The sequence below is a fragment of the Bombus impatiens genome, unplaced genomic scaffold (assembly GCF_000188095.3).
Source record: "Bombus impatiens unplaced genomic scaffold, BIMP_2.2 scf_2222, whole genome shotgun sequence".
Taxonomy (NCBI): Eukaryota; Metazoa; Arthropoda; class Insecta; order Hymenoptera; family Apidae; genus Bombus; species Bombus impatiens.
This window is the reverse complement of record NT_178641.1, coordinates 2,595,482-2,623,383: the sequence shown is the minus strand read 5'-3', so window position 1 is coordinate 2,623,383 and position 27,902 is coordinate 2,595,482. Positions and strand designations below refer to the sequence as shown.

General features: G+C 42.1%; 3 protein-coding genes across 4 annotated transcripts; 1 reads left to right on the top strand and 2 right to left on the bottom strand.

Annotated features, from left to right (window-relative positions):
• Nucleotides 1-147: 147 nt before the first annotated feature.
• On the bottom strand, nucleotides 148-4,918 carry LOC100747426. The gene is made up of 5 exons (XM_003494449.4): nucleotides 2,285-4,918; nucleotides 1,944-2,189; nucleotides 1,454-1,830; nucleotides 1,226-1,380; nucleotides 148-931 (listed from the first exon to the last, which is right to left on the bottom strand). The coding sequence occupies exons 1-5, from the start codon at nucleotides 2,895-2,897 to the stop codon at nucleotides 625-627; spliced, it is 1,698 nt and encodes a 565-aa protein (XP_003494497.1). The 5' UTR covers nucleotides 2,898-4,918; the 3' UTR covers nucleotides 148-624.
• LOC100749578 lies at nucleotides 1,853-27,902 on the bottom strand. 2 transcript variants are annotated; one of them, XR_004462836.1, is made up of 12 exons: nucleotides 27,452-27,902; nucleotides 23,228-24,831; nucleotides 22,535-22,721; nucleotides 17,976-18,148; nucleotides 17,800-17,862; nucleotides 17,250-17,377; nucleotides 16,815-17,180; nucleotides 15,373-15,716; nucleotides 14,840-15,106; nucleotides 13,718-14,746; nucleotides 9,961-9,964; nucleotides 1,853-1,863 (listed from the first exon to the last, which is right to left on the bottom strand). XR_004462836.1 is itself a non-coding variant. In XM_012393249.3 (10 exons), exons 2-10 carry the CDS (start codon nucleotides 24,821-24,823, stop codon nucleotides 14,310-14,312), a joined length of 3,561 nt encoding a protein of 1,186 aa, XP_012248672.1. In that variant the 5' UTR covers nucleotides 24,824-24,831; nucleotides 27,452-27,902; the 3' UTR covers nucleotides 12,603-14,309. The 2 variants fall into 2 exon arrangements, 1 of the variants encoding a protein (XP_012248672.1); XM_012393249.3 differs by lacking the exons at nucleotides 1,853-1,863; nucleotides 9,961-9,964 and having other exon boundaries at nucleotides 12,603-14,746.
• LOC112213924 lies at nucleotides 7,678-11,254 on the top strand. Its single transcript, XM_024371911.2, has one exon. It carries the CDS (start codon nucleotides 9,421-9,423, stop codon nucleotides 10,534-10,536), a length of 1,116 nt encoding a protein of 371 aa, XP_024227679.1. The 5' UTR covers nucleotides 7,678-9,420; the 3' UTR covers nucleotides 10,537-11,254.

The window sequence follows — 27,902 nt, the reverse complement described above, 5'->3', positions numbered from 1 at the left end:
GAAATTTGATGTAGAAATTGTTTTATTTAAAAATCGGTAGAAAATATACAGGGTTTTACAAAAATACAAAGTATCGTACTTGGGTAATTGTTGCGAGCACATATTATCAATTTGTTTCACTTCAGATAACGATACGTAACTATAGAACGTAACTATACGTAACTATAAAATATTCTTGACAAAACAGCAGACTAGGATTTCTATGCCTGGTCAGACACTTTTCTGCGTTTCACTGCGCAAAAATAATTATAATTACAGAATAAAGAACAGGCTACAGCTCAACAATTTCTGTGACTTTGAGGTACGTTTCACCAATATATGTAGTAGCCATCTTTGGTTTCAAGGATTTACGCAAAAGTATTTTGAATACTGCATGCCATATCCCTAAATTACAAATATTTTTAATGAAAATCTACCGCAAACCTATGTTAAATCTGTCCTAGACCTTAGAAGTATATGTAGAATGGAAAATACCTTTGCGTATATCATTGAAACTAATTGCATGTATTGGTGAAATCATCGAGGACCTTGACCCTGACATAATTTCAAATTGTTGAAATTTGCCAGGTGTATCATATTCTATATATATCGAGAACACGCGATTAGACAATCTGAATGCGAAAATCAGGGTGAAAGCCGAGGAATCCAAGAATGCACCCTTCTGTGTCGTCCTAAATTGCACCTTGGTGACAGAAGCGCGAATAACGCCAAAATAGCACCTAGTAAGGAAACTCCACACAAAGCACCGGCCGTGACATCGTGGAGAGGGGTGCCAGATTTAGGGGATTTGGCAGCAAGTAGCAAAAGTCCTGCACAGCTCAGTGCCGATAATCCTGCAAGCCCGAGTCCTGTCCAAGTCTTTCGTAGCGTCCTACAGGCGCCAGCTAAGGCACAGCAGACGCCGCAACCCGCGGCACTGTCGTAATAATATCTGCAAATGAACGTCAACGTTTAGAACTTGACAATATTTACGACATTTTTCGATATACAGTGGCTGTAGAAAGTCTTTCAACGCCATTGTATTTATATACCAGCATTTAGATGTTTACTTAATTAGGTTCAAGCATATTAAGTAGCGTATCGTTAAGCGATACTTTCGTATGACGAGAAAAATTTGATACTACGAAGGTGAAATGTAGAACTTGAGAAAAAGTCGCTTCATTGGAAAATAAGGATATGTGAAAACACTTTTGTAACTTGGGATTCCTTGCCCGTGCGTAATTACCTTCTTCCCTGCGTCCAAGACAAGTACAGGGCCAAACCGCAGGTTAAAATACCAACCAAAAGTAATAAGAGCGGCGCGTTTTTTCTGTCGTTTTTCTCCACGCCGCTGGCCAAGGTTGTATTTGCGTCACTGTTGGGTGGTGACAGTGGTGGTACCTGTATAAATAAACCACAGGATCGTGTCATTCTCTATTACGTGGTTACGCAATCGGTAACGTATTTTACTCACCACCGCGGTTCTAGCAATAAAAGCACTTTCTACGCTTTGGTATCCGTTCCTTTTCTGTCCTGTAGGTATCACTTGATACCTAGGTGAACCGGACACCATCGGCATAGATTCTGGTCCATTTTCCACGTACGCGTAACGAGGCGGTGGATCACCGTGACCCATCGTGACAAGGTCGATCGGTGCCGTGCCAACGTATCGTAGTCTTCCACAGTTGCTGGCTGGACAGAGTTCCTGTTGTCGAGTCGGGTTTTCCAATAACGGTAGACATCGTCGTGCAGATGGCTCCTTGTTCGGGGTGGATGTTTGAGGTCTCGTGGAAAACGTACGATTTTGTGGAGTTCCTTGAGGCGTGCAACGAGTAGGGCTGAACGTTCGACCTACGTTTCCGTGGAATACAAATTTATTTATATCTACAGCTATTGATAAGAAAAACTGGCGATCTTTTACGACGCAGTCGTGCGGAGTGAATAGTTGTCAAAGGTATGCGTACCAGTCGGGGAACCACCTGGTGTGAGTGCTCTTCTTTGTGGCGTACCGGTTTGATTGAACGACTGTTGTCTCTTTGGAGATAGAGTCCTCTCCTCGGACCTGGATCGAGGCTTCCTCGGAGTAGTCAATATCTCGTGCAGTTTTTGCGTGGCTAAGTTATTTCTCGGGGAAACCGACAGCTCCTGGGCGTTTCGTTCCGGTAGAGCTGGCGGGTCTTCTTCTTGCAAAGGCACTCTGGTATAACGACCTAATAACACGTGTTGCTATTTTATTGCCATGGCTGCGAGAAAATTGCAATAGGATTTCGAGGCTTCGTACGCCTGTTAATCTCGCCAAACTTACCCTGTGGCGTGTTAATATGACTCTGCACCGACGACACGCGCTTTGCGCTGTTCCACTCGATTTCTTCGTCCTGGTAATCCTGATCACCCGGTACAACGGCGTATCTGCCGCCGTTGTTCCGACAACTTTGCATCTGCAGTTCCCTCCCATCGTCTTGGTTGGTCGCCGGTGCAGAACGTTGTTGCACCTGCTGGTGTGGAATGAACTCGTACCTCAAAGAACCCCTCCTCTGTATCTGATCCCTCTGCTCGTCCTGTATGTACTCGTACCTTGACCTTTGGCTGTATATCGCGCGGTGTCCCTCCACTGGAACGCTTCCATATCTTCGATGCGCAACACTGCTGTTACTCTCGAGGTAACAATATCTGTTGTCTTTACCGTCGCTGTTTTCGACTCTACCCTCGGTAGGTTCTTGAAACGCAGGGTTACTTTGACCTATGTTGCACTGCAATTGCAATGGCGGAGGTGGTGGTGGTAAATCGTCACCACTTTGAAATTGAGGTGGTGGTGGTAGGTCATCGGAATGATCCTCGGGTATGTATTCCGATTGGCGGCAAAACGAGGGGTTCGTGTAACAATGCACAGGAACTAGTTCCGTTATTTGATCCATCATTTTATCCTTTCTAGGTTGCAACTTTGCTTGGTACCCGTTTCACTTAGTTTCACGAGGCACGCTATCTTTAACAGTCCGCGTGCGACACTGGATGTAAACGAACGAGTATTTATTGAGACGCGCGCGACGATCGTCACGCGCATTTAGTATCTCTAATAGCTGTTGTTTATTGTTTGTACATAAACCGGAGGATTATATCCTCCGATTTACGATTTGTTTCTTCGATTGATGAGAATCAGGAAAGCGCTGCTGACGTAGGTAGGCGATGTCCAAGTTTCCAGGGAGAATGTTACCGTTCGCCTAGGTGGTGAGACGATGTCTTGGCTCGAGATATGGTTTGCCCTGCACATTTTCTTCTTTCAATTTGTTCCTCCTTGCTATCACGATTTAAGACACCTCGATCTTCAATCTTTCTTAACCATTTTTTTTTATTATTCACAAAAATGGTAAGAAATAGTTTGTCCAAAGTTTCCTTCGTAACGGTAAAAAAGTTTGTTGGTAACTTGATCGAAAAGTCGACGACTCCGTTGAGCAAAGTCCAATGATGAAACGCGTTCGATCCGTACGCTACGGTTGCTTCCAACGAACTGCCACATGAGTTCCCTCAAGAGCAGATGTGTACTATACGAAGGGCGTTTCTTCGACCGTTCACACCATCACACAAGCGTGCATGTATGCTACGTATTACCTGAGGGGTTGTCAGAGGGTTCACATAATGCGAACCTGGTGTCGCATCACAGGGTGGGGACTCTGATGCCTATAGTTCCTTCTAACGTTTTCTGTATTGCTACTACCCCCGATAGTGTGTTGCGGAATTTATACGACCTTTCCACCTCTACCGTGACATTTAAATTTTAAATACCGCTGCATATTTTAATTTCAATGGTTTAAAAATCAAATTTTTCGATGCTTTCACAAAATATGTATACGATGTAACTTTTATGAACATTACTTTGTGCACATCTTCATTAGCACCGCAATGAGGTACGATAATATCATTGTTTTATTGATAACGTTCCAAACCAATCCTGAAATGTATATAGAGGTTGCAAGTTATTTATTTATTTACTTAATCCACATACGTAGGATTTTTACCAAACTATTCATTTCTCAGCTTATTATTAATGTAATTAATTACGTGTCAGGTAATTTCGATGATCTCTGTGAAGTAAATATTTTCTAACTTTTGTACATTATCGTATGTAGAATTATGTTAATCTTTTAAGGTACCTATATATCGTAAGAGATTACAAAAAATAATATCATTCATGAAACGAAGTAGTTGCTTATCATTGACCGTTTGTTAAATCGAAATTTGATTCTTTTTCGTTAAACCGACCTTTTTGTTTTCTTAGGAATAGAATATTTGTTGTAAACGTATATAAGACATACGGTGAATTCATCACGTGAACATCATGAGAGAACTTCAGTCGAGGTTACTATAGATAATTTTCTGGGCAGCTGCTGCGACCGTTGAGACGCGTGCCCCAATCGTAACAGCTGCTCCAACACAAACGCGTATCGCTCACAAACACGCTCTTTATCTTTCACTCTTCATGCACCAAATACACTGTTAGCTCATACGTACTACCGAGCGTCATGTTAACGGCCGAAAAGTCATTTCAAGGAATAGGGAGGAAACCGACGTTTTAAAATTCCGACTGTATATTAGACGAGCCTGGGCGCAAGTTTTTGGAGAAATTACGTGCGCGGAGACTTCAACGCCGGGTAAATGCGCGCCTACGCGGATCATCGATTCGCTATTATGTAATAACGTTTAGTTTTCGCAAAAAGTTATTGCTTTCATGCTCCAACGAATGGAATTAGTTCTTTCATAGTAGTTAGGGTAAAAATGCTTGGGAGAATGTGCTAGAACACGAGGATAATGTTCGTCCTATATTATGAATCGAGGACAGGAAAAGTACCGATAATACGACACCCACTTTTTTTTCTAATGATGTGCCTCATCGTTAATATAGTTTCGTTTTAATAAATGGCAAGAAAGTGAATATACCATAGTCCGGACACATGACAGGTGTATTTTCTCGAGAATCGATTCGAACGTGTTTCTTTTCACCTCCATTAAGCGGTAATTCGTCGTTATTCTCTGGGGAATTGCGATCTGTTTGCAGGAAAGCGTAGCAGATTTTCCGCCCGAATGATTTATCAATGACAGAAGAATTCTGTTCCGGAAGAAACGAGAAAGTGAACTTTTCCCCTTTCTTGCGATATGTACCAGGTTTACATAGTTCTCGTCCGTGTTTTATATATAATTTTTTCCATCGATCGAAACAAATAGTCATCTTTCGCGTTTGAAAGAAATTCTTTCGTTCGAACGTGTATGCTTCGTTGTAAGAAAATATCTGTGTTACGTCCGGTGACTCTTTACGTTCGAGGCGGCTACCAGCGAGCACATAGAATTAAGCGGATCGCAATAATCCTAAGGAACTGTCATAAAACGAGGCTTTTTGATTTATCGGTATTTGGTTTAAATGGCATAAAACACCTACGAGTCAAGAGGTTCCTTATGGTTATTGCTCCATCAGGTAAAATTTGGGGAAACGTGGATTATCACATGTTCCGGCACAAAAATGTTTATTTTTATATCTTATAAGTTTTGTTCAAGTTAAAACTTTTATTTTCCACGACTTTCATAATGTGAGAACTTTTTCTGGAAATGTTCCACAGCCCATGTTGTAAATAGAATCTATTAAAAAGGTCCACAATTTTTTCGGCTCTTGGCTTTTTCTTAATTCTGCGGTTGTCAAATAATCGATATGCATTGTGCGTATGCACTATACATATACGAAAATTCTCTTCCCTACATACTTTCTTTTTTTTCTTAAGGAATATGACGTTTGTAATTTCAATGTCTTGTTTGTAATTGTAATGTCTCAAACAAATTTATTATATGAGGAAAAATTATGCATTTACCTAAAGGTTAAACGTGCAACGAACATTATCAATGCATGAGTCAGTACAGGGCATTAAAATTGTCCGCGAGGATATCTTTAGAAATTGATTTGGAAAACAGAGGTATACACGTGCCTAGTTATTCACAGGCCACGTTTCGGCACGTGTCATTTTTGTTCCTCTTTTGTCGCTCTTTTCCAATACGCTATGAATCATCGAACCTTTCCCCGCTGCCACTTTGATGTTCACCCATCGACGCGGTATATATTATGAAACTGCTCTACTGTTTGTAGAAGGTTGAAGAATAAAGTACAAAACGTATCTGAAATATTTTAAAAATACTCTGCCGTCAGATCGTAATGATCTCTGTTGACCTTTCTTTCAGTCGCTCGGGTGAAACAGCGCGATCAAATTAATTAATCCCTGTTGATGGGAATTGTGTTCGTATGAAACGCTGTAAACTAGCATCGATGGAAAATTTCTTTCTAGACCAAACTCTTTTTTCGAGCTAACACGTGCGTAACGAAATTAGTTTCAGATTATTCTAAAAACGCTCGTGCACAATCGATGATATTGTCAATTGTTTTTATAATACTCTACAAAGTAACATTTCGTACGATTTATTTTTATGCGTTTTATAATATTGTCAATATTTTTTAATTTGGTTTATGAACGATATTAACATTGTCGCAAGATATTAAGATATAAAATACTGTTTCGTCCGGTGACTCTTTGACTAGCCCTCGATCGAGGCGGCCGCGTCAATATAATTAGTTGGACCGTAATAATCATAAGGAACTATCGTAAAACTAAGCATTTCGATTTGACCGTTAAGTGGTATAAAACATCTTCGAGTCAAAGTGTAACCATATGGTTATTGCTCCATCAGGCAAAACGTGGGGAAACATGAGATTTCCCATGTTTCCCAGAATTTTCACCCGCAAACGACCGGTGGTGGGGCGACCAATACCCAGCAAGAGCTTTCCTTTGCGACAGCATCGTCACCGAATTTTACTGGTTCTACGACTACAACAGAACAGTCAACATCTCTGCACTGGGTTCACTACATTAACTCAGTCAACATTTCTTCGTTATCTACATCTACCTTTGATCCCTCATATTGTTACGTCCGGTGACTCTTTACGTTCGAGGCGGTCACCAGCTGCACACATAGAATTAAGCGAATCGCAGTAATCCTAAGGAACTGTCATAAAACGAGGCTCTTTGATTTACCGTTAAGGCCGTTAAGCGGCATAAAAGATCTACGAGTCAAGAAGTTCCTTATAGTTATTGCTTCATCAGGAAAAAATTGGGGAAACATAGGTTTTTTCATGATTTCGCCCGCAAGCGACCAGTGGTGGAGCGATCACCACGAGCAAGAGTTTTCCTTTGTATCGTCACCGGACTTCACTGGTTCTTCGACTTTAGAACAGTCAACATCTCTTTATCGGGTTTCCACCATTCGATCATTCGCCTACTTAACTTATACCTTACGTATCAACGTAACTATCTTCTCTACAAAGTTGTTGGAAATATATACTATCATTGAACTGTTAATCGAGCATTATACTCATTAAACTACCTCTATTATCTTAAACGAAGTAGGGGATCGATCAATTTCGTGGCGTCGATTGTAAAATCGTAACGGGAATTTACGACTGCCGTTGACGCGTTTCCTTGAGATCGCGTCTCTCCGCGAACGGTCGACAAAACAAATACTATTTCGATAATTTGATATCGTTATCAGTTTAAATACTAAGTTTAATGAAGTATTATTAAGAAAAGACCATTGGCAAAAAATATTAAAGTGACTCGGTACTATCATTGTCAAATTGGATTGATCAATATTATTAATAGCGTGCGGGCCTATTGAGCTTGGGAGAAAAGGTCGGTTGCCAAGCCCGTGTATTTCTATAGTGAAGAGTAAAGGTTAGCGTAAGTCCTTCGTGTAGATTCCAGGATGTACTTACTCTCACCAAGTTGCCTGTAAAATATTAAATGGCGAGGTATTTGATCCTGAGCCTTGACACTGTTTAACATACAACTTTTTATATAAAGAAACAAGATATGATAAATGGATTTTTTGTCTGCAAGCGTGACATCGTTTTACGAGCGTGGAAAGTGGTGTGAAGAAGGCTTAAAACAACGCGAAGGTTCATCTATCCGTCGTTCTCTGTTGTCCCTTTCACTGCAAACCGACCGCGTGGGAGGTCCGTTCAGGATCTCATAGTAATTTTAACACGAACTAGTCTTCGTTCGCGGCTCAGTCTCTACCGAGGTGTCTTTCGCGGACAATCATCTGCCCTCGTGAAATCTGCCCTCAACTTTTCGAATCGACAAACTCCTGTAATTAAATGTTAGACTTACACGCGTCCAAGTAAAATTCGTAAAGTGAAGGAAATGCGTGCTTCGTTAACATTTAGTGAGACGTTAAGCGAAAAGAGCAGCTATTCGATTGGAAATAATCGTCTGAAAAGGATCAGTCGCTGTCTTGCTTTCCGATCATGTTAATTACGTTAATTACTCCATTCATCGTGTGGACGAATGGTCTCAATTAACCGACAGACAACCGGTCGAAAGAAGTCAACGAGAAGAGTGATCTAAGTTCGAGGAACGATCAAGAGAACGATTTTATTGATCGCTCGTGATCGGCGACAGAGTAGACGGTTCTCGTGGATGGAAACTGGATCAGTGATTTCCCATGAGATCGAAAATCCAGAGCGGCTGGCACAAAGAGGCAAGAAATCGGTGAAAACGGTGTCTGAGAAAAGCCGAGCCAGAGAACGCCGATACGCGCGTGCAACGAGATAATTGCATCGCTTCGTAGTCAACTGCTATTGCGTAATGTTCGCATTACCACCATAGACGTATGAGAAAAAAAGAAGTTGTAGCAACGACGACGCGTCAGGTTGTTAAACCTATTTACCGTTTCGCGTTCACGCTTATTGGATACAGTCGCGGTTGTGTGGCTCTTCCTTCTCCCTGAGTTTTCGTCCTCGTTCCATTGTTCCAAACGAATTGCATAAGCGTATTCGCGGTGTTCGTCGACAGCCAGGAAGAAATTCACGCGACGCTGCGACGAAGATTTCAATGAAATTCAAGCGTTTAGCATAATTGACCGGCTGCTTGCTTCTACCCGTACGGAAATCGTCGTCGATTTCCACCGAATTAACGTTTCAGCAATTCTGAGTTGCAGTCATCCAACGACCACGATTGCGAGTTAAGATAGCGAAAGAAGCAGCAATCTTCGCTATGAACGTTCGCCTGATCCGTGTGCCGTCTTTCAGAGCTTTGCCTTTCAAACACCATTGATATCTCTTTCGTGTCTTCGTAACAGTCGGTATACATATTTCGTTCACGGTCAAGTGCCTGTGGTTCCGAAACAGCAGGAAGTACAAAGCAATTTCCGTTCGAGGTATCCAGGTTAATATCGTAGTACATATTCACATCTGGGAAATACAGTGTCATCGGCCATGGGTCACCATGGCAGATACAATCGAATTTTCACTAACCCTATCGGAAAGTTGTGTGTGATAACCTTTCTAACGTGAATGGTCTCAGCTCTGTTTTGCGATAAAAAACCGTTGACATAAAATTCGCCGAGCAAACAATGATGGAAAACGTGTATGTGATAAAGGTGAAAACGAAGCCAGCTTTGTCTTCTCTGTACCCATCCGAACGACGTTATTCGGCATCGACCGTGGGAGGTTTGTCCTTCGTGCATTTTGGTCTGGGTGCACTTTCCCTTCTGCTAGGCAGCTTGGCCTTATCTCTTCAAGGTCCGATCCTATCGGTCGCGTGTTTGGTTCCTTTCGTGACCGGTCTACTCGCCTGGAGAAGATGGTACATCGATAGGAACATCGCTATCTTCTTTTACGGAAATCTGTTCTCCTTGATAGCAGCGATCCTCTGCTTCATCGCCACAGTGTTCGACATCGCGGCCGCTGCGGAGAGTAGAAGCTCTCTGTGGTCGCTGGAAAGAATTCTCGAGCAGCCGCGAGATCATTCTGACCTGAAGAACGACACTCTGTTAAACGAGACGATGCCACTCAGCGAAGACAATTTCAATCTCAGTAGAATCTATGATCAATCTGCAAAGATTCGTCTTTACTCTCCCATGCCTGGCATTGTATTTGATAACATGTCAAACATATCTGGGTACATCTTGAGAACTTCGACGATTGATCCTGAGAAAGGTGAGACCGAAAGTCCTAGTAGATCGTTCACTAACAGTGATTCTAAAGACGAAGAGAATTCGCCAGATTCGGATAACGTTACCGAAGAATCCTTGAAAACGATCAAGAGCAGAATGATGTCATTCTTGTACAGGGATCATCACCAGTCCTCGCATACTAGGATCTTACTCACAGTGAACGTGTTGGTGGCGTCTCTTCTCGAAGCATTTTGGTCTGCACTGAGCGCTAGAATAGCGTTGCGGGGGATGATGAATCGGTTGCCAGAAAGCGGCTACGTGAATGGAACAGTTGGAGACAAAAAATTGGAAGGAACAGCAGCGGGTAAGAGAAAACCAGCTCCAAGACCGGACATTTTGGATCACGATCGAAGACTGTCTGAAAGTTTGCAAAATTTAACAACGTTACACAGCCTGAGGAATTCGGGACCAAGGTTACCACTGCCAGAGTCCAGCAGGGAATTCAGGGAAAGAGTAGAAAGATTTCTGGTGAATCAGGCAGCGCATCGCGTCGTCGAGGGATCCTGTTCTTAAAATGAAAATAACAGAGACAATTAAATTGCGAATTACGATATTTAATACCGATAGCAACTTTGAATATCAATATTCCTTGTAATATAACAGTTTACGCGTAATCTTCGATCTCAGAACGTATGCAAGTACAATGACTCGCGCAGGTATTTCAAGTTCGGTATTATTAGTAGTATGTTGATAAAAATTGACGATGGTCGACATCGTTCCTGGTAACAGGAACAAAATTTCGCTGTCGATAATATTTGCCAGTAACCAAACAATTTTTAATCATTTGTAACAAATAATCTGATAGATTCGAATGTGGAAGGTACATAAGCCATTTGAAAATAGGCGATGAACAATGTTTTGTAAGAAACGAATAATATTAGTCTAATTGTTATGCATGTTGGTTGCTCTTAATTAATATGTTTAATATTTTTCAAATTGACAGAAATATATATTTTATCCGAGAAATAGTTTCGACGTGGAATTGACTGACAGCGTGTTGAATTTAAAAATTGTTCTTTCATGGGTGACAGGAAATGCGACTCGTCGTGTTTTTCATCTACGATCTTTATGTTCATGAAAGGTTTCTATAAGTGAGCCATTGTATCTTTGCATTTATACGAGTACTACAGTAGATTAGTAGTATGACCTGTTTGATATCACAATTTTAATGATTATCACGCGCTATATATCCAGCTGATGTAATAAAGTTTCACGCAACGACTACTGCCAATTTCTTTCATTGACGGTTTCATTAATTAGTTAAACTCCATAGATACGGATTGTTAAATGCGAAGTTCGTAACGATTGCGACACAGCACGGATGATTCAAACGGTCGAGTGGCTACGGTTAAAGAAGGGTAGCCACTTATAGCGTGTTTTCATTCTGAAAGATCGTATCGGGCAAGACGCGAACCTAGAAAACACTTTAATTGCGATTTATTAACTTCAATCGCCACGTTCCTTTACCTCTGCTAATTAAATGATTCAGCTTACAGCATCAAACAATTCTGAACTCAGCTAGATAGAATCTCGAGAATATGGACACGCTTTTCAAGAAGATTGCATTGTTCTCGAATTATATGGAACGTTCTAATGGAAACACTGTAAACTTTGTTGTTTCTGGTAATTGATCTACGCTAGCAACAAAGAGTATAAAAACACCTGTTTACTTCCGACAGGATGTGTAGCTTAATTGCAAAATTATGGATAAACTTCGAAAAACCAACATCTAATCTTTGCTTATTAATTTACCATCAATCGTACGCACTTTGTTAAAGTTTATATGCCGCTACCACAGATCTATGAAAGCGTCCGGCTACTTAACGGATAGATGCAAGCGTAGATGCAAGAAAATGATAAACGAATCCTTCTTCCGTGACAGATTTTCTCCGATATGATTCAGAATCGGGAATAATTCTCGTGCGTGTTGCACTAATCAAGATATTCTATTTCTAATCTCGTGTTCATTCATCGTCGTGGTTGGTTGAACTTGAATATATCTAAGTATACACAAATGCTGGTAAGCTGTATAGATTCGTTTCTATCCCGTCGAACGATCAATCTAGATTATGTGAAATTAATGTTACGTACAATGGTGTGAGCTCTCGTGTGTGCGCGCTGCACACGTTATTGCGAAAGTTCAACGATCGTGCTGTCTGTTGCGAAATCTCATAATCTGATATTAGCCAACGCGCACGGAGCGCGGGAGTTCACTAAGAAAATTGCTGACAATAGCGGTGCTCGTTATAGATCCCGCATTCCTCGTTAAATGCTTACCTGGGCGTGTTTCAGTGACATATCGGCTGTGATAAAATCATTGACCTGGGGACAGTCAGTGTCGTGTTCGTATCCGTTTCTTTCATCGATGGACCAACCGATGAAATCAGCAACCAAAAATAACAGTTATTTCCAAAGTCTGTATGGCACGTTCCTGACAAAGCCACGTTTCACGAAATATTACATATTGTGTCAATCGTTTCGTTTTAACGCGCAACTTACGAAAATACCAAAATTATCTTAGGATTTAAATTAGTTGACTATGAATTTGCAGGACTTTCCAAAAACTCATTCGATTTCCATTGATTCTGAGTTGGTTTTTATTTGTTTACTCGAGTTAATGGAAAAAGAGCAGCCATCCTTTTCTATAGCTCCTTAAATGTAGTTTTTTTAGGTACAAGTTATGATCCTTGAACGAAGCTTGATGAAAGGCGAAAGGACGTTTCGTATATTAATTTCTAATTGTTTTCGTTTTTTTCGTTTCATTGCTCGAAAGAATACGTATAATTCATCGAGCGACACGTGGTTTCTTTACAAAACAAAGCTTTATTCTTAATCATTGTTAGTTACATCGTTCGACAATGTATCGGACTTGCTACGTATCGCTCTTAAGGTACACTTTATCGAGTAAACAACGTTAAACTACTCCCCTAAGCTGGCCTTGTCTCTTTCGTTCTCGAATGTCGATTATAAAATATGCATCTGTTTTTATGTGCTATCTAACGAACGGTTGTTAACGGCGATAGATTTTACTTCTAATTTGTAATATTCACTCATTGTCAGTAAGATCAATCTTCTTCTTTATATCGTTCTTGGTCCACTAGGATTGTATGTTCGAAAGCGAATGCGGCCCTACAACGTAAAAAGCTCGACGAAGCTAACACAGACCACGAACACGGTTACTCGTTTATTCGTATACTACGACGCGTGATAAATATCTTCCTTAAAAGAATCGTAAAATTCCGGGTGTATATATAGATTCATAAAACTCAGACTTCGTGCGAAATTATGGACGTGCGAAAACATCTTCTCTCATCCTTATGTGGTTTTGAGAATGGAATTGAACGTTCGAATGGCAGTGACCGAGAATTCATGGCGAGCTTAACGTGCCCAATTTTGAACTTATTATCGAATGGTAAACATTTTTGCGACAATTAACGTCTAAGTGCTAAATCCAGCTGACGTCTAGCGAGATATTGGCAAGAGTAAAGCACACGTTTGTACATGGACGTTTCTAACGAATCGCCAAAGTAAAAGTCTCCGTCGAGGGGTAAATTTTACGAAACAGAACTTTGGAAAATGTATCCCTTTCTTTTCATTCATATTTTCGCCTTCTCTAGAGACCTTTTCTTTGGCATATTATCTATGAGACTAATCTCTTCTCCCTTTTTCTTCCTCTCTCTCTCTCTTTCTCTACATATATACGATCGTTTCCAACATACATTAGCGATTAATATTACGAACAACATGGGCGACATCGTTTAATTAATAAAAATACATCGTTACGTAGGATTTCTCACATATAGCGTACTCTGACGTAGAGTTTACTCTTCGTGATCCTTCTTCAGACTTGTAATAGTGCGTGGATCGCTGGAAAAAAAGTAATCCGACGCGGACATTTCTCATTCACTTACGCTCTAACGATTAAGGTTTACTTATACTATCGTACCACAAATCACATCACTTAGGTTCTATTACGAATATGGTAATCATAGATTTGCACTCGTATCACCATCTTTGTATTCTACATGGACAATTTCCTATCTAGTGCACACGGAATAGTTCGTAGATCGAGTCCTGAACTCGCAACATCTCCATAGTAAATACGAAACAACAGACTACGGGGATGGCCACGGTTCTCTCAGCGATTCTTTCTCCTACGTATCAAAGCATCAAGTTGTACTGAATCGAGGTTCCGGTCTTTGCTCTCCCCTTACATCGTTTACCACTTAATATAATACTACTGTTTCTCGACAACTATCTCGTTATTGGTCTAACGATAAACGCGATCACACGTTAACCGGTCTAACGTTGTCGTCGGACTGTTGTTGTTCGCCACTTTGCCAACCCGAGTCCAACGTCGTCGAATCACTCAAGCAACACTGAGGTGTTTCTTCTTCCTGACTGCTTCTGTAATCCCTGTAATCCCTTCCCCTTTCAGTCTCCTCCTCCCTGAAGTATCCAGAAGTCGCTGGACCTTCTTGAAGCTGCTCGTCGTCCTTCGACGTGTAGTAAGAGTATCGGCCTTGTTGAATGACCTCGTATTGCGCATCAGGCGCTAGAAAAGGTCCTCTGGCGCTTCTGGGCTCGTCACTGTTCGCGTAATTGTCGGATGGTATGTCACCACCGTCCGATGGCAGTGGCAGAGGCATTCTGGATCTCTTTGACAGCTGTCGTTTACCTAGACGAGCTGCCAAGTAGTCCACGCCCTCTGAATGCTCCGTACCTATGAAAATCGGGGTGAATGATCAATGGCAATGAGTGGCGAGCTATCTTAGTTCCCTTCCAATTGTTCAATCTTCAGAGTGTCGTTATATACCTTCTTTCTCTACGGCCAAATCGTAGAAACTACTCTCGGGTCCGCAACACGAGGACACATCACCGAAGTACAGTTCACTTTCCGACTGTTTTGGTCCAGGATTCGCTTCCTGCTGGAACGCATTGTTCTCTACGCCCTTCAGAGGCTTCCTGGTTCGTCTGCCTTTCATAGTGCCCTCGTTTCCTCCTTCTGGATCGGTGCTGTTCGAGATTTCTTCGGCGTTTTCGTAGTTATCCGATGGCCGTTTCGCAGATCGTGATCTGTGATCTGTGAAAATGGTGATTTTTTTTGTGTGTGAAAAGTAAAACCAAGGAAGTTGAAATAACGGTTTTCACAACGAAGTAGAAATAAAACGGCGAAACGATTTAATTTTCCTCGCGGACTAAATAAAAGCTTCATTCTCATTATCGATATAGTAATATAAACGTTCGCTCAATTGTCCGTTACCCAGCCACACGAATTCATACTCCTACGATTATCGAGCGTATTTCTCTCTTCAAACTTCAATCTTTAATGAACATTTAATTGCTCACCTTCGTTGTTCTCGAAGTTCTCCATCCGTTTGGCAATTCTGGGTCTTTGTTCCGCGACTTGTGGTCGCCTAGCTGGGCTGTTAGGGTCGCTATAAGGTGGCGGAGGACCCCATAACGGCACTGGAGTCTCTAAAACACTGTAAGAAGCCGTACTAGGGGTGTACGGGCCGTTCTGCGTGTTTAATACAGAATAAGGGCCACTCGATTGAGAATTAAGAACGCTATAGGGGCCATTCGTGTTTTCCACGTTGGCCTCGGTTTGTCTGGTCTGAGTGTGAAAGCCATAATTCGAGTCTGGACTCGGAGCTGGTCCTCTGGATCTAGACCAAGGTAGCCGCCATCTTCTGCAAGGTAAAAGGAACGATCTTTGAATTTGCTGCGACAATTAACATCCTATCGACTTCATTATCTTATCGCGAAAGAAACGAATTTCAAGCACACCGAACGTATCTTCTATGCGCTGGAATTTCTTTTCCCATAAAGCTGGATATTTCGTAGAAAATGTTACAATGGCCGGCGGATTAATTAGAAGGCACGATCGGAATTTTTCGTTGTTAATTTGACCGAAAGCGAACTTCAAAGAACGGCTCGTCGTTCGTCATAATTTATTTCTGAAACGGAGGAATCCCTCCTCTAAATGTCAGAAGAACAGAATGGAATCCCAGCTTAATTAATGCCATACATTAGCGGATTACCAGAATACAATGTGTCCTGGGAGCCTGGAGGGAGCGTTGCCTCGTTTACGGGTTTATTGCACTCCGCTACCGATATTCGTGACATTCGTGAATGAAATCTATTGAATATGTATCATTACTCGCAGACAAATGCACCGTGCGCATTTGAATCGCATCAATAATTTCTCAATAAAGTTCATCGGCCACCGCGTCCCGGTATTGAATTCGTAACGATTCCATAACAGTCCTCGTCACGTGTGCTATTATTATGTGTAGTTTTACGAAGACAATTTAAACGACGTTAATTCACTCAACGGTGTCATCCGATGGTTTGACATCGAGTCAATAAAACGCGGCACGTTTTCAAGGTTAGATCGATTAATATTTCGAATGTAATTTCATAACAAGTATTGTACATCGTAGGTTTATAGTGTACGTTCGTGTTCGTACCAAACGTGACGCTTATCTAAAGCACGAGAATATCAAAGAATCAATTACTCGATTACAATTTTATATTCGTGCAAGATTTGCGACCCAATATATATGCAATATATAAACACAAGAATCAGAATGATAAGTAAACGTATAATAATTATGTATCGTTGTTTCGACAGTTTTCTAATATAAATCCTATTTAATATAAATTTAAATGCTTTGAAATTGGAAATGCCCTATAAATGTGATCTTCAGGATTATATCGTTCTTCGACTCTCCGGATTTTATTATACTGCCGACTTTCTCAGAATTCGATTTTTCGAGTGTACGAACCTGGATGGCGCCAAATCGGGATTTGGCGTGTAGAGATTTCCTGGGGTCTGCGCCCACCAAGGACTAGCACCGCCACAATCGTTGCAACATCCGCAGGAACCAGTCGTCGGTCCCACGGTGCCTCCTTGGCCGTACAAAGATCTGCATCTCAGTTCCAACTGCTCCCAGTACATTTTCTTCTTCTCGTGACTTAGTAACTGGTACACCAGCATGCACGAGAATATGCAAGCTAAGATTCCAGCGACCGAAACTCCAAACAGAGCCCTGAGACAGGCGTGTAGAGCGCCGTGGACCGCCTCGCAGTGGGGAGTACCTTCGAAGAGAACTCCAGGATCTCCTTCTGGCGCTCCGTAACACGTGCACGACCTGTGGTGATAATTATCGAATAGAAACTATCGATCTCGCCGCCGTGTAAAAATAGACGAATATACCAACCTCGCTTTCACGGTATAAACGCATTTTCGAAGACCTTGCAGCCGGGACATGTGTATCACTGTCGTCGTTACGGTGACTAACACGCATACCAACGCACATACCACTCCAACAGATCCACAGACTTTCATCTACAAAATATTAGCGTTTTAAGGAAGGGATTATATAGGCGAGACGATATTATTTCGATTAGGCCATCCCATAAGTAACGTAGTTTACGATTGGGTTAAGTTCGAAGTAGTGGAATTTGTGGCTATCAGATATTCATATGATTCTCATCTGCGTAAGTTAATCTATCACAAGGATTCTATTTATAAATAGGAGTAAATTCCAAGATGTCTTCAAAGAACAATGTTATAAAGTCATCGTCTCATTCTGCCTTGCAATCTATAGAGTTGATCGTATGAGGAATTAATAGAGCATATCAAATAGAAAAATGTAGAAAATGATATAAAATGGGGGAAAATTAATTTACAGCAATAGGTAATTTTTGATCTGTATCCGATATAGAAAAACCAACGACCGTATTATCTGGTCATTGATAACGGCTTACCAAAAGTCCGTATCTGTGCTTCCGTCTGGCGAGTAGCATCGTGAATAGACCCATTAGAATTAACTGAAAATTAATACGAAATTTGCAGTAGTTTAAATACCTTGTGTCTTCATTGTTTCCGTACGCGGTCTCGTTAAAGGGAGATCGGTTGATAGACTCCGATCTTTGCCTCTTACCATTATGCCAGGAATGTAAGATGGTACAGTCTCAAAGAGAGCTAAACTGGCCGTGTGGGCTGAAAGGACCGCGTGTACCGCCAAAAAGAGACTACCGACCGCAGCGCTCAACCCACCACAAAGGCAACAAAGGACAACGTACTTCTTGCAGCAACCACCTTCCCCCGTGTGGCCTGTAAAATTAAAATCGGTCACAGCACTGATAGTATGGAAGCGATAGGCGAGGAATTAAAAGGGAAAGGAGTATTCGGTAAAAGGGGACCGGAATGGTATGCCTCGAAAGTCCTCAATGAAACGCTTCGAATATTTTCGTCTTTGAAAAAAAGGAATAAGAAAAAAACGAGAGAGTGTTAAGACGACGACGGTCGTAATATTTCACGTCGAATCTTTCCGCTACGATCGCTTCAAAGGATGCCTCTAAGAAACACGTAATAGCTGGAAGGATATCTTTCGGTGGCCAAGCGGAATCTTTTGTACGACTATCGACCCTTTTCAGTCAAAAGGTCCTGCAAGACTTATTCCCATCGTGCGTTGGCTCCTTCTTTCACGGGATAATGATTGTCCTTGCGTGAGAACCCAACAACGGGAGCTTTGATCTGAGTACAATGGGAAACGTGCCTTGAGCGAAATTCTGCGAATCTTGTTAGTCAATGATTAGCCCTTAGATCACCTTAATTCTCTTCCCCTTTTAGCTGTATGGATATTTTAGAAAAAGGAAATTATTGATTGTCCGACGATGATTATGTTCATTTCTTTCGAGCGTTAATGCGTTAATGTACCGAGCAATAGTGCGAATAACGAAGTATCGTAGTAAAACACAGCCTACAAAATTGTCTTCACACGCCGCGGCGCATCGCACAAATGCTATTTTTTACGATATGTAGCCGAGGTATTTCATTCTCAATCAGTCGGGCTCAACTCTTGTCGTCGAAACTCTCAATTGAGCCGACCACGCTGTATTGGAAATTCCTTCAATGAATGTTGAGCGTTGGGAGCGTCGACGCTACGTCGCTTCAGAGACAATAGCAGAGTCTTTCTCTCTCTTTCTCTCTCTTTTCTCTCTCAAAAGAGAATCGACAGAGCTGAACTTTTTAATCAGGTTTCCCATTAACAAAGAAGGGTACTGTGCCCTTCTGTAGCGCGGATCCGGAAGACAAGTGAAGAGATCATCTTCTGTAATTAAAAATCTAATTATTTTTCTGCCAACGAACAAAATCTACGAAGATCACGCGGCTCTGGCGCCAAATAAAAAATCCTCTCAACCAGAAACTGTTATTCTCACAGTTCCACGCGATTCCCAAGAGTACAGCAGTTTTGCTATAACGAAATGGTCAACGCAACCATTCTCGTGTTTTGACATACCTGGCCATTGTCGAACTTCAACAAATAGACCCCAAAGGCAAAAGACGAATTGGAATGCCGTTCTTTTTCTAGGAATCTGCTTCCCTTTAGCTTTGTCAAAGAAGGTTTACCGAAATCTCGTTCCCAGTGACTCGTAAATCGTTTTTCTCGAATCGAACGTGCACAACCTTGCTTCATGCTTGTTGTGTTCTCTATTGAAACTACCACGGAAAATCGTTTTACCAGATTCCTCCGAATACCTGCTACTTCTCGTGAATACGGACCAAGGTTTAGGATTGAATTGTTAAAGTGTACCTTTGCTACCTGGGCTGTTAGAGTTACGATCTGGTGAATCGTAGGTTTCGAAGCAAGCGGAGCGAAACTGGTATTTAAATGCCAGCATTCAACCACAATGTGTTTCAAGGGTAAAAGGAAATGGCTGGTTCCCTGATTTTCCTCGAAACGCTCTTTCAACAGACGAGCTTTTCTGTGGATAAAATGCCTTCGATTTTTTACTCCCAGTTCAAACCACGCAATCTTTCCAAGCTTGCTCTCTAGCTGAATTCTTGATTATATTAGAAATTCTAAAACTACTTAATCTACGATGTATTGAATTTTAAAGCTTTTTATCGAGTCAGCTCTTATAGAAAATCAAACTGTGTTTTATTAAGAAGCCTGTCGATATCTATTTATACGGCAACCTTTTGTTATCCACGTGACCTTCCACGAGGCTATGCAACATATCTTCCCGCCGGTAAAAATAGAACGTGGATGCTAGAAAATGCACATTCCCTATTCGGAAATGTAGTAGACATCGGTGCGTTTAAAATTTATATCGCATGGAAATAATTTAGAAATATTTCAAAGACGAAAGAACCGGGAAGTTGAAGATCGTGACGCGAGTCAAGGTATCAGGAATTCGAAATTAATCGCGTATTTCCATTCTTACAAACATTCTTCTCTTTAGTTTTGTAATTAATTAAGTCGTTAACTTAACTTTGCGACATGTTATGCGCTCGTGATATAAATCGGTATAACAAATTACTTACAACAATAATATAATATGATATGATAAAATATAATAAATAAACAGTATATCTTTGAAATATGTAAGAAGCGCGTTTCTTCCTCTACAGAAAAGAAACGAATGTTTGAATGGATTACTTTAATGACTCATTGTACCAAAGGTAGCTTAATGGAGCAGCTAATATCAGATTATGCGGGCACGTAGATCGGTGGTACAGACTGGGGTTGGAGGGCCGATTGATAAATTAACAAGAAGGGTTAATCGGCATACCGCAGGGGTGAGGGTAATGCGATCTCGGGAAGTGCGCGTGGTTTGTCGGATGTGGCAAGTGGGAATGCGAGTGTGCCGCCATTGTGAATGGATAACCCTGGTTATCCATCTCCATTTCCATTCCAAGTCGGCACCGGACTATCTGCAGCACTGGGTATCCGTCCATTTTCTTCTTTACAACTTGCACTTTAAAGGAAAAGTTTCGTGGATGTTTTCGTCACTCTTTTGTCTTTCCAAACCAACATGTATCAGACACAGTATCCTTCGTCATCGAATATCCAACGTTATTAAATATTTACATCACTATTACACGGTTATTTCTTCGATGTATTTAGAGTTTAGATCACAAAGAAGAAAAAAAGAAAAATTGTACCAATTTGCGTTAAGAAGAAATTACAACGCACATTATCTTCCTCGATAGTTTATGAATCACGTTTACGCATCACGCGAGTTTCTCCACGAGGGGATGTTTTTCTCAAGGTCAATTCTTCATCGCGCACTTTCTCATTAATCGGTCCACCTTCGCGTATGACGATCACCAATGTCAATTATTTTTATATCCGTGGGGTCGACATTCGATCTATTCTTGCGGCAGATTCTTGAAAATATTTTGGACAACACATATATCGATGCTAGTATATTTCCAGCTATTCCTTGCTCTTTACACTCTCCGTTGAATACTTGGAAACGAATGCGAGAGCACAACAACTCGAGAGGCACTCCACGAGATCTCTGTTGGCCCGCACGTTGGCTGAGGTGTCCCACAGGTGGTGGTGGTGATTTGGGAACGAAGCCGAGGCTTGGGATTCCTTCGAAGGAACATCCAAGATGGCATTCCTTGCGCGGCCATTCACCAGCCAGCTTGGATTAATAGCAGAGAGGGCAAAAGTATCCTGTTGTTCGAATCACAGCATTCTTCGTCACGATGCTTCTGTTCTCGGTTGCTGCGAGCATCGACTGGTCGATATACCGTGACGATTCGAGCGACTCGACGCGGTCGAGGGTCGAAATTCCACGGGGGTTGCTCCTCGAAGCAAGTAGAATCGGTCAACGATGCGTTCCGGTGTCGATAACGCGTGGCCGCTATTGATAAAGGGGACAGCAACGATGGTAGATGCGGCCTTGCTCGTCATCCTGCTGATACTGCAGACATTCTGACGATCGTCAGGCGAGATGACTAAGGGTGGAGCTACGGGCTACCATCCCCGTCTACGTCTAATTTCAACCGAGTTTCAGGAAATACTGTCCAACTGCGTGACATGCTCGCTTTAAGCGGAAATCAAACGGGGATGGGAAGAGTGTTTGGAACACAGGCGATATTGTATATCCGCCATTCAAATTGGCAAGCCAACGTGGAAGAGATATTGATTCGGTGTTGCGAGAGATACAGTGTTCGAATATTGCTTCAAGTGTTTCTCTTTATATTCGCTACTTATGTAGCATGGTACAATTGAGGAGTTTTTTGGAAAAAGGCTTCATCAATCGATGCGTTAAATCGACTAACTCGCTTTCGAAGCTTTACTTCTGGTTGTTTACTATCAATTACGTTCGAATTAATAATTATCGTGGCTCTCGCAGAACTTTGCCATTTCTATATTTGCGAAATGAAGAAAAATTTCGAAATTATTTCGTTAGAAAATACACGCGCCACCTTTACATATCTATCACATACTTACAAGTTAATTGAATTCAAATGACTCGACGAAAAATGATCTGAGCAACGAGAAGAAGGACAAGAACTCGAGAGGATATTTCCAATTAATTAGAGGAGGGTTTCCAAGTTGCGTGAATTCAAATAATCTGATGAAGGTTATTAGACATTTTTCCCTCAGAAATCTCGTCAATTTATTACAGCGTTTTGAAAGAATACCCTTTCAAATGATTATAGTTGTTACCAAGATAAAATAAGGGAAATACTTACATTGATTGACGGACGTAGTTTCGTATCGTCTAGTTGGCCTAGGGGGTGGTCGCGGAGGAAGCGCTGGAGGTTGATGCGTTCTTGATGTCACTTCAACACCTCCGTCGCTCTCCCCCTCCTGCCCCCTCTTGTTCCCACCGGTTTGCACCACGTGACATTGGCATTTACTTTTCGACGGAGCGGAGACCTTAAATGTAAAAACTGTGTAAGAAGTTCAAAGGGTAAAAATGATTTTGAGAATGACACGAAACTGTAGTTACAGAACACATGCAACAAAGTTGCCTGTCAGTAGTAAATAATTAAATTATATTTATCATACTGTTGTCACGCCAGTAAATTGCGTAATGAAACGTTATAGAAGTCATGCGAGTAACAGTTTTGCATCAATGGCTAAACGAGCTAATGATTAACGATCGTTGTCGTCTACAGACGTAGTTAGATTTTGGTAAAATATGTTAAATTGCTTAAAAATTTGAAATCACTGAAAATTGAATTTTCTACATTCAGATTTTACCCTATTGTTGCACTTGCATCTATATGACCTAATTGTGTCGAAAATATAGTACTTATTAAGGTATAATAGCCAACAACCGAAACAGGATTCTATTTAGATTCATATAAAAATTTGAGTTTTATAATAATAACTATTTCTCGTTAAATTCTAATTTTCAAATCTAAATTTGACAAGAATACCTGTATCGAGTCGACTCCGATAAGAGACGTATTTTTGGTATCGTTATTCTGCGTGTGTTGATGTCCATGAGCATGCATGTGCGCGTGATGATGTCCATGGTGCTCCAGGCTCGACGGAGCTCTGTCTCTTTGCCTGGTATCAGGGTGGCTGGAATGCAACGAATGCACTTGTTGTAAATGGTGATGATGATCGTGGACGTGATCTAGGCGACTGTGCGTTCTCGTATTGGCGTTCGACGAAGAAGACTCGCAGGATATGCCAGAGCTGACGTGATGATGATTTACGCTCGAATGTCCGGTCAAACTTCCCGACGAACTACCGTGATGATGGCTAGCTAATGGCGTAGTCGAGAGACTGCTATTCGCATTGACCACGTGTCGATGAACCGCTGGCGAACCGCCATGATTTAACATGCTCGAATTCGACGAAGCCCCGCTCATTGCACTGGAAGTGCCGTGGTGATCACTGGAGAAACCTGAGTTTGAAGGGTAGTGACTGGTCAAGCCGGTGCTACCACCGAGACGATGATGACTCGTCGGTGAGTTTCTGTGTACCATGGTAGTAGATGTCGATATTGGATTCGAATGGTGATGAGTATTCGGATTTCCGGCTGCAGCTTGGCTTCCATGATTTGCATTGGGGCTACTTAAAGGACCAGAGTTTCCATGAACGTGGCTGGTTAAGCTTGGCGCCAGATTTGCATGATGGTGCGCTGCTATTCCTTGTGGACCATGCGGATGATGCACGGTTGCCGGACCGTGATGATGGGTCACGTTCGTTGCCTTGGTGTTCCCGTGATGATGATGAGTGTGTTGTCGCTGGTGCTGCTGAAATCCCATCAATCCATCTGCAACGTCCAAATTCGTAGTGCTTCGGAAATTGTCGGCGTGCTTGTGCACGTGCGCGTGGGTATCACCGTGGAAGTGTCCGTGGACGTTACGTTCCGGCGACGTCGGCTCATGATGGTGTTGATAAGGATTCAGAACCTGCTGAATATTCTTCAGCTTATCTTTGCCCGAAGCGGTTGCTTTCTGCGATAACCCTGTGTGATCTTCGAGCTGCTTGTCCAGATCTTTCGCGGACGTCTCGAGCAACGCCGAGCTAGACTCCAACAAAGGACTCGGGCTGGAAGTTAGGCTGTGTTGGTTGTCCTGTAAGTTGCCGGATTCCTGAACTCTTCGCGCAGCCTCGAACGCCAAGTTTCGGGAAAGATCCAAGTTCCTTGGACTGCAGGAAAGATTGTGACCGTGTCTCGATAGAATCGCGCTTTGACCTTCCATCGATCTCGTATTCGGCGATAAGCCGGCCTGATGCTCCAAAATATCGACATTCCTGGTATTCTCTAAATTGATCTGTTGGCTTTCTTGATGAGATAGCGGACTTTCGAGTCTTCTTATTGGTTCGAAAGCACTCTGAAGTGCCTCTAAACCCCTAGGGAGTTCTTGGTTGTTAGAAATTCTTGTACTTCCCACGCTCCTCTCCGCCCTGTCCCTCTGTGTTCTCATGGAATCCATGCTACTCATTGCGGAGCATTGGCAAGAGTGTTGCGGACTTTCCGGAACGTCCAGGTCGGTAGTTAATTGCGGTTGGGACATTGTAATACCTGAAAATACGATCGTAGTTGCGTGAACCGATTCGTACCAACGGACAATTAATTATCGTTGAAAATTCGAGTGGTGAAACGACGGCGTAATGGGCTTTCATCGATTAATCGTCTATCGAAGGATCTGAGAACTGGAGAGATACGCCGCGGTACGTTCGTTTCCGCGATCTCGATCGATCACGAACCGTTCGCGGATCAGTCGCATTTCTCACATCTCGTCGGGAGCCGATTCGTTTCCATACAGCCGCCTCCGTTCCACTTGATAAATCGTCTTGGATTACAAAACAGTGGAAGTTGGCTTAAGCGGTGTTCACGATCATGAAATAAAAGCATTTTCTTCTCTGAAAATATCCACAGCCCGTGGCTACCAAATTACGAATTTCAACACTTTTCGCTCTTTTCGTTTAAAAGTATTGGGGTATAAAGTTGGAGTATTTTTCCCAACAACCTAACAGACAAGTGAATTTTCTGTACGTGGTTCTAATTCTACGACCAGGTATCGTGCAGTAGCTGCAATGTCATGGAATCGGTCGAAAAAGAGAGTCAAGAGGTTCGCGACTTGTTGATTATCTGTGAGAAGATGGCAATCAGTTAAGAAACTAACGAATCTCCCAATTACGACGTAACGCGGTATCCGAGTAATGGAACGATGCTAACTGCGGATCTCGTATCCGTTCCGGACACGGAAATGCGGAAAACTTTCGCAGCCTATTAGCGCCTTCCGTCGTTAAAACTTCTCGAATAGCTTTCAAGGAACTTATATAAATATCTCGGTGAATATTAGACGATTCTTCTCGAGTTGTGAAGAGTGGCTTTCAATGGTTCGGCATTGTACTTATTCGAAAGAATTCCACCCAACAATTCGTTCCATATTACCTTGTTAAGAAATTGTTACGAGTTCCGATAATAACTACCATCGACAACTATCGCTGTATTTTTCTCAAGGTGTCAATTAACGATTTCGTGTATGTACAACTTGCACTCGAAAGAAAAGTTACATGTCGCGTGGTATACAGGTTCTATGGAGGAAGTAAGGATCACCGTCGCCATTATTACGATAGATAAATTTAACATCGTGTCAGCATAAAGCATCGTAATTTAACTAGACCCATATACCTATACTATCTCCTATGAATATTTGTACATGTAAAATTGTTTCAAACGTATCAAGTATATTTCAAATGGAATTCTTGATTCGATGATGACATTTCGTGCCTTTTATAGAGGAACAATTTAAAAATCCAATATTTTGTCAGTCAGTTTCACGTCAAAACTGTCTTCTTGTCTGATTTTACGTTTCTGTCGTTTTCTTGAATATTTCAAAAACGATGGGAATATCGATCGAGGAGTTGCAGCAAGGCCGGAAGAAAAGTATTTTTAAAGGGCAAGTCGCGAGACAGATAAATGAGAAAAAGTGTATTATGAAAAAATATCAACCTTCTGATGGAATTGCATAAAGTATCCAAATACTTCTGAGCAGTGGCGGTACACGAATGTTGAAAATCGGATCCTACATCGATGACATGTTATTAAAAATTCAACACGAAATCATCCTGTTATTAGTCTCCTTGTAAACCATTATCGGTGACAGTAAGCAGATCGACTTGTGTCTACTTTAAAGGAAAATCTGCTTAGGCTAATGGTCCCTTGCGCTTCACCTGCAAAATCGATCACATCGGTCGCTACCTTAAAGCATATTTGGTATCGAGCATCTAGTTGCAGGTAACCAGCTCGAAGTAGTTCTCGTAAGTCCAACCGGTGGACTCTTGGCCACTTACATTCCTCGTATCTCGTTATACGAGCGCAAAGGCTCTGAAGGCCATGGTCAAGTTCGATGCCGATGGCGTTGCTCGGACGCGGTTAAGTTTTTCTGTCGTTCGACGATCTCTCGATCGAACGAAGAATGGGAATACTTCGCGGCACGTGGATTTAATTTCGTTCAAGCAGAAAACCAACGATCCCCTCTTCCTCCTCCTCTCGAGTTGCCCGCTGTTCCAGACGATTCTCACGGAATGCTTGATTCGTCAAAAAAGTTTCTCGCGGTGTTTATATGTAAAATGTCCTGACGCTGATGTAACTAAGGAGGTTATGGTGCTCGATTGATAGGTGGCCAAGTGGCTGAAAATCGCTTTCGCTTGATCTTCTATTCGCCGAAAGAGAAAAGGAACAGAAAGGCAGAAATATAATTTCGATTCGAAGAGATAGAGGATCGCTGATGAAACCTATAACAGCCTTTATCTAAAGGTTAGAAGCTGCTAATTTCTAACATTCAGATAAGCTATCTGCTTTGCTCCTTTTGCTACGAATACCGGTTTCACCGTCACGTATAAATGGAACGCTTGTGTCAACAGCTTCGACTTCGTCACGAAATTTTCCGATATCGACACTTGCACCATCGTAAAGTTTAAATGACTTGTCGAATGTTACAGACGCAGGACGTTATTCTTTCGAGAAGAAAAAAATCTCCAACGAATCATGCGAATACCTCCCACTTCCGATCAATTTTTTTTCGATGTTCAGATTCCCTGGTCGTTTCGTTTACACGGGAAAGCTCGAGCAAATTGCGAATCCAGTATCCATCGCGTACTCGTACTAAAAGAAAGAAATAGTTGCGGCTCACCTGCGCGATCGAATATTCAAGTGCTCCCGTCTGCCGGATCCTCTCAATCACTGTCTCCCGGTGACGCTCCTTCCGCATGCCCGACGATCGGAGCTCGGATCTGTACACGAGGCAGAAATCTATTTTCGAAACGAACTCTCTGTTCCTTGGTCTTCCCACTGGAATACCGCGCTACGTAAGTAGGCGTGCGCATTTTTGAAACGTTGGAGCACGCCTGGCGCCAAAAACGACCACCGTATACCGTAGACCCCGGTGCACAGTACCACGAAACCTTTATCACATGCACGTTCCTCTTCTGGCTGGTGTCGGCGAAACAGTATTCTCGTTAATTCGATTCCGAGAGACGGTTCGCATCGCGTCGCGTCTCGTGTAGCATCGCAACGGCACACAGCACAGCACGGCACGGCACGGCTCGGCACGATCACACGACGGTCCCACGGGGACGGGTGAA

Excerpts from the sequence above, each read along its gene's own strand:
- LOC100747426 (XM_003494449.4), bottom strand. The coding sequence starts at position 2,897 with ATGATGGATCAAATAACGGAACTAGTTCCTGTGCATTGTTACACGAAC. Across the intron at positions 1,831-1,943 it reads ACCAGGTGGTTCCCCGACTG|GTCGAACGTTCAGCCCTACT; the intron begins GTACGCATACCT and ends ACGGAAACGTAG. Across the intron at positions 932-1,225 it reads TCTTGGACGCAGGGAAGAAG|ATATTATTACGACAGTGCCG; the intron begins GTAATTACGCAC and ends GTTCATTTGCAG.
- LOC112213924 (XM_024371911.2), top strand. The coding sequence starts at position 9,421 with ATGATGGAAAACGTGTATGTGATAAAGGTGAAAACGAAGCCAGCTTTG.
- LOC100749578 (XM_012393249.3), bottom strand. The coding sequence starts at position 24,823 with ATGTCCCAACCGCAATTAACTACCGACCTGGACGTTCCGGAAAGTCCG. Across the intron at positions 18,149-22,534 it reads AACTACGTCCGTCAATCAAT|GCCACACGGGGGAAGGTGGT; the intron begins GTAAGTATTTCC and ends TTAATTTTACAG. Across the intron at positions 15,107-15,372 it reads GAACTTCGAGAACAACGAAG|ATCACAGATCACGATCTGCG; the intron begins GTGAGCAATTAA and ends CCATTTTCACAG.